The 6,063-nt window shown below is 40.2% G+C and overlaps 1 protein-coding gene across 1 annotated transcript in view; it reads left to right on the top strand.

The window, feature by feature from the left end:
- Positions 1–517: 517 nt before the first annotated feature.
- The window catches only part of NAA50 (N(alpha)-acetyltransferase 50, NatE catalytic subunit), a 6,384-nt gene continuing 838 nt past the window's right edge, over positions 518–6,063 (top strand). Inside the window, exons 1-5 of the mRNA XM_010144048.1 lie at positions 518–619; positions 1,812–1,897; positions 2,395–2,567; positions 3,047–3,166; positions 4,091–4,157. Coding sequence (XP_010142350.1) covers positions 518–619; positions 1,812–1,897; positions 2,395–2,567; positions 3,047–3,166; positions 4,091–4,157 — 548 coding nt within the window. The remainder of the gene's footprint in view (positions 620–1,811; positions 1,898–2,394; positions 2,568–3,046; positions 3,167–4,090; positions 4,158–6,063) is intronic.

Genomic DNA, 6,063 nt, shown 5'->3' on the forward strand with positions numbered 1-6,063 from the left:
TTTACCATGGGAGTACTTCTGTGAGGAGATCATCCTTACTAGCTCAATACTTACTTGATGTTGTAATATATTTGTCAAAGGGACTTGCACAAGTGGTGAAACATTAAGAAAGGAATCTCGAGAGCAAAAATAATCTGGAAGATGGAAAAGGCTGTGAAAGAAAGGGCTGGTGACAGTAGGAGACACGGAAGAGAAATACTACAGACTATTTCAGCACAATATAGTGATTTATACCTAGAAACTTTAGAAATACCTGTGCAAGCAACAATCACTGTTGCTTGTACTGTGCCTGTGTATGTTCACATGGACAAGATGTGAGAACACGGAGACAGTTGCTGCTTCTGATCGTAAGATCTCTGTTGGAGAACGTGCTGTCCAAGTTCTAGTGAGATGCTTCTCAAGAGATTGGTGTATGATTGGGCAGGGCTCAGGGCAAACTACAAGGATTTGTTGTTTAGCAATTGCCCTTGCAGTGAGGGAGGAAAAAGATCAGCATGTTCAGTGTGGTAGGGGGAAGATGGATGAGGAGCCTCCTGGAACAATTAGCAAGCACCTCTACTGGCATGAGATGCTTGACACCAGGGGTCTTTTTAAGCTCTTTGGCACATGCGTGATGAAGGTTAGACTTTGAGGTCTTAAGTTCAATGTGTAAATGCTATCCATTAATTCTAAATAACTGCAATGTATTAATCTTGATGGAGAATTACAAAATCATCAATAGTCCATTAGTTAATGCTAGATGGTTCTCTAAAAGATAGGCCCTAGTTACAAATTGTTGAGCTTCTGTAGGGCTCACAACGGAGACTGTGTCATAGCAGAGAGTGGGCAGTGGTGATCCTTGATATCTTTGGAGAACGGAAGACTCTGTTCTTTGGAAAAAAAAAAAAAAGGGGCGGGGGGGAGAGAAAAACCAAAATGAGGAAGTGGGTGCAAGGGCAAGTTATGCATCTTGAAGTAAGTATTGAAGGCTCCATTTCTATACCTTTTGCTGACAGTTTTCCAGGCTGCGGTACAATGCGTGGAAAGCGTTGTGTATTTATCACCCATCATTGGTAGTGACAACTAAAACTGATAACGGTATTTGCAGTACTAATCATTTAAGGGGTTTTCATGTACAAGGTTAAGTTAATGAAGCAGAGACAGATTATACTCTGCATTGTTTGGTACAGTTCTTAAAGAAAAAAAGTTGTTGGTGGTTATTATCTCTTCTTTGTTTCACAATATTACGTAAGCTAATCTGGGCTGTTCTGTCCTAGGCATCAACCTATTTGGGAAAAACAAAAACAAAAAACAAGCTGCCTAGGCACAAGAGGCACTGGGTGTGGAAAGCAGCTACTGCACATTACTAGGACAAACTTGGAAGCCTGTACAAAGATCTTAGAAAACTGCCTTTTTGAAAATACAGTTTTACTATTTTTTAAAAAAGGCAGTGTCTTTACCAGTACTTGGGCAGACAACAATCTGGTTGCCTGTGTATGTATTTGGTAAAACAAGGCTGAGATGACCCTAGAATTGTGTGTGTTTCAAACTCAACATGCATTGACTTTTTACCTGCCTCTATGCATTCTGGTGACCATTTGGGAAGATATCTTGATTGTCTTGGTTTTTTATTTTTCATTGTTGTAGTCCTTGTTAAAACTGTCTACCTACACCCAAGAAACTTGCTTGGGGAATATGAACTTTTTTTTTGTTTGCTTCTGTAGATGTAGTGTTTCTGTCAGTAAGTTAGTCTTAGAAAAGGGAGAGTCTTGGTCTATTTCAGTATAATTCAGTGCAGTATTGGTATTTTAAGGTTGTGATTCCTCTCTCAGTCAGCAGAAAGAATGACTGCAGTGATGTTCATAATAGATGTGGATATCACCTTGACGTGGAACACTTGCATAGTAACAGGCTTAATGTGAGTTTGCTGCACACAATATTGTTGCTTTTTAGACACGGATGTCTAGTAATGACTTAATCTTTGTTGAAGCATAAGCTTTATATTGATGGGTGGTAAAATTTAGGTCTATCTTTGAAGCCTGGATAAGGTCTTAATTTTCTTGGTCTGTTCTAGCCACCTGTCCCTCCCTTTATTTTTTTTTTCTTCCTTTTTTCCCTCCTTCAGTTCTTGATGATTGATGAGGAAATTAATAGAATAAAGTTAAAGCTAATACTCCTACAGAGATTTGTGTTCTTCTGTCTCCTACCTAATAAAACCATACATATGCTGTGGCATGTCACTGTTAAGTGTGGCCTGAGAAACTTCTGACCATGTAGTAGCAACTGAAGTTGGGTTTGGGAGTTAAATCAGCCACCAGCAGAAGACTTAACTGTATGTGGTGAACATTGCATTTCAAATATGTATTGATCTGATTTTTACGTGGGGTGTTTTTTGGGTCCTTAAAAATTTTCCAGTGTGTCATATGTTAAGCATGTTTTGATTTGTTCCAGTAGCCGGATCGAGCTGGGAGATGTGACGCCACACAACATTAAGCAGCTGAAGAGGCTAAACCAGGTCATTTTTCCTGTCAGCTACAATGACAAGTTCTACAAGGATGTACTGGAGGTTGGCGAACTAGCCAAATTAGGTACAAATGTTCTTCCCAGTAATTATGGGCTACGGTGGCAGAAGTGCTCATCATTGCTATCCATAATGGTTTTGAATAGCAAATCCTTCTATTTTCTTGTTTTACGTAATGAAAAATAACTGTTTGGGAACCACAGAAAGCTGCAGTGTCAACCTCAGAGGGTTTGTGTTGTAAATAGATTACATTTTGCTGGGAATAGGCATGTTTTCTGTTAAAGCAGAAAACTTGAGATAGGTGTGCTGCCAGCTTACCTCCTGATCTCATTGCTAGTTGGTTTGAACTGTAATAAGCCCACTGCTGTGTCAGAGCATGACTGGTAACGTCAATCTAAGTCTTAAGCCACAATTGTATGATATTTTTTCTGAATGGGAGAATTAGCAAGAGGGAAAGAAGGAAAGAAGATATAGGGCATAAAAGAAGGAGCTGTATGTTCAGTTTGAGACTTGAGACTGATAACATTTTGTTTCCCTTCCTGGCAGCCTATTTCAATGATATTGCAGTGGGAGCAGTGTGCTGTAGGGTGGATCACTCCCAGAACCAGAAGAGACTGTACATCATGACACTCGGATGCCTGGCACCCTACCGAAGGCTAGGAATAGGTGAGGAGCATCTTCTTTTGTATCTAAGCCATCGGAGAAACCAGATTGCTGTACAGCCTTCTAAATGTTCTTTTTCAGATTTCAACAAGACAGTGAACTGTTAGACTACTGGTTTCTTTGGAAGAGACTTTGGGGAGTGTGATTTTTTCCTCTTTCAGAAATCAACTTTTTGTGGAACTTTTTAGTTCAGGTTTTCAGATTATTTAAATCTTAATCACGTTATCATACTGTGATGTAAAGACTCTGCTTCCATAGATGTGAAAATTGATGCACAGAGATATGAAATAATTTGTTAGGGGTATGCAGCCGGTATGAAAGGCAATGTATAAGTAGAACACAAGATTTCTTCATTGAATTACTTCTTCACCCTTCTAAATGTAGGGAGGGTTCCTATTTATTTTGTATTTATCAATACTGATTATTGCTGTTCAGGAGTAGTATCTGCTTTCTGTCTATACTGCAATTAGTTCTTTTCTCCATGTAGCAAATCCACAGGCCAGATTAATTAGGACCTTACAGTAACATGTTTGCTTGGAATTAAAAGAAAACTTCATTTAAAATTGTTTCACTAAGTCTTTATTAGAAAAAATTACCAATGCTCTCACTGCTTTATACGTTGTTTTGACCACACTGATGTGAGTTCGAGACTTTAAAGCTAGTGTTTAAATAAGCTGCTTTATACATATGCTTCTGGGCTGTTGTTTGGGGTTTTTTTCTCTCCAAGGAAAGAATAAATTAATTTTTTTGAGCAGTCAGGAAGATAGAGAATGCACACCATGTTTTATTTGCCTTTCCTATTCTCAAAGGCTCTGTCATTTTAGCGTAACTACGGATAAGCTGCCACTTCTCAGGCAAGCCATTAGCTGAGTACAGAATTGATTGCGCGCTTCTGGTTTTCTTAAGTATCTCTCTACCTTTCTGCAGGAACTAAAATGTTGAATCATGTCTTAAACATCTGCGAAAAAGATGGCACTTTTGACAACATCTATCTGTAAGTAAATGACTTGCGCTTATGCATTTTTGGAGAGATGATAGAGGCATGTATTGGAAAAAAGGGAGGCGGAGATCCAAGAGCATTTTTAATATGTATTTCAAGTGGGCTTATGGGACATCTTGTAAGTACTAGCAAGAAAGCTGGGGTCTTCTGGGCTTTGTTGTGTGATGCTGAGAAAACCAAAAGTTTGCTTGCTGTAGAAGGGCTTTTGCAAGACTAAAAAAAATTTTTTGTGAAAGAATTTTTTTTACAGTATGGTGTCATCCTCAGAATGCAAAATACTGCTAGTCTTGCATGCGGTTTTGATGCATTTGCTGTCTGGCTTTTATGACAGTACTGTGTGGGTTAAAACATCAGAGCAGAGGTGCTTGCAAGCACTCTAGTTCACATTCAGTAGCAAGGCCCAGCTGCTTATTCCCATTCTTGCACTCTGCCAGGTCAGCTGTTTGTGCAGCAACATAGTAATCTAGGTCAATGATCTGACCCAGCTGGGGAAGCTGTTGTCAGTTTTGTTTCTGGATGTTGCTTTTGGGTTTATTGTGTTTTGGTGGGGGGGTTCTGTGGGTTGGGTTTTTTTTTTTAAATCAACTGCATGCCTGCATATGTACCTGGCATGATGCAGACATGAGAACAAGCACTGTGGTAGAGGACAGGGCTGCTTTAAGGAGCACTCCCATCCTAATAGATCCCCATGGAAATAGAGCCTGAAATCCACAGATGCCAAAGCTTCACTTCCCCTTGACTGCTGGCTGCACTTTTCTGCTTCTTGTGCATTGGTGTCTGTGTGATTACCAAGTGAGCTGATGCAGTTTTTTGCCAGATCACTTCTCTGCACCAGCTTATTCCTTCTCCATCACTGCAAGCCTATACCAGTACAAGCACGATGCTCTGGTGAGGATAGTCCCACAGCAGTTACAGTTTGGATAGGCTTATGCTGCCCCAGAACTGCACCCTGAACTCTTGCCAGGACTGTTGAAGATGCTTAGTGAGGAGTGTTTTATACAATGATATCACTGTAACTGGAGTGACTTTCTTCTCAAGTTTAGTCCACCTCTGTGAAGGAGGTGCAAAGCCTTCCAAGTATTCTACTGTTGTAGCTTTATGCTGTCTCTGTAAGAGGAACAGGTGTTCTAAAGAGGAGTTTGAGTAGAGCTGGTTTTGGCTCGTACTCCTCTCCTGCCTCAGAAGAAGCAGTCATGAACTCCCAATCAGACACCCACTAAGTTGGAACAGGCTTTCCTTTTTGCTTTTGCGTGTTACTGTGTGCACCGTGAAGGAACTGTTTGCTGGTTTTAATGTAAAAACCAAATCCTTCATAATCCTTCTTTCCACCTGCCAGAGTAGGATTCTGGGATGACAATAAACAGCCTCGAAAGCTGGGCATAACAAAATTCTTTTTATTGATTCCATGTCTGTTGATCGTGCATCTTCTATCTGATGCAGCATGCAGCTTGGCACCTAATTTGATATCAGTGCCTAAATTTGGTGCTCATTTGGCTTAACACTAAGATCTTTTGGTTTGTTCTGCTGTTGCTTTGGTTCTGTGGTTATGCAGCAGGTTGTCATGACAAAGTGATTCATGAGCTTGTGCAGCATCCACTGAATTTTGAGAGTGTTTAATGAATGCCCTTTTTTGAGCCAAACCACTTTTTCTGTGCTTTTTCCCATTGTGCAGATAAATGTCTTAGTTGCTTAGGATGAAGAACTGGTGGCTGTTTGTTTTGGAGGCCTTGAAACTCTTGGAATGCGATAGCAAGATCTGTAAAACTCCAGGGGAGATAGCTAAAAGTGGAAAAAACTTTGTAGTCCATAAGGCTTTTTTGTGAGGGGAGAGAGGTAGTTAGAAGTGAGCAAGGAGTTAAAATCGTATCAAACACCATTGCCAGTTTTGTGTTGCGGCGTG

The sequence above is a fragment of the Buceros rhinoceros genome, unplaced genomic scaffold (genome assembly GCF_000710305.1).
Source record: "Buceros rhinoceros silvestris isolate BGI_N320 unplaced genomic scaffold, ASM71030v1 scaffold10749, whole genome shotgun sequence".
Lineage (NCBI taxonomy): Eukaryota > Metazoa > Chordata > Aves > Bucerotiformes > Bucerotidae > Buceros > Buceros rhinoceros.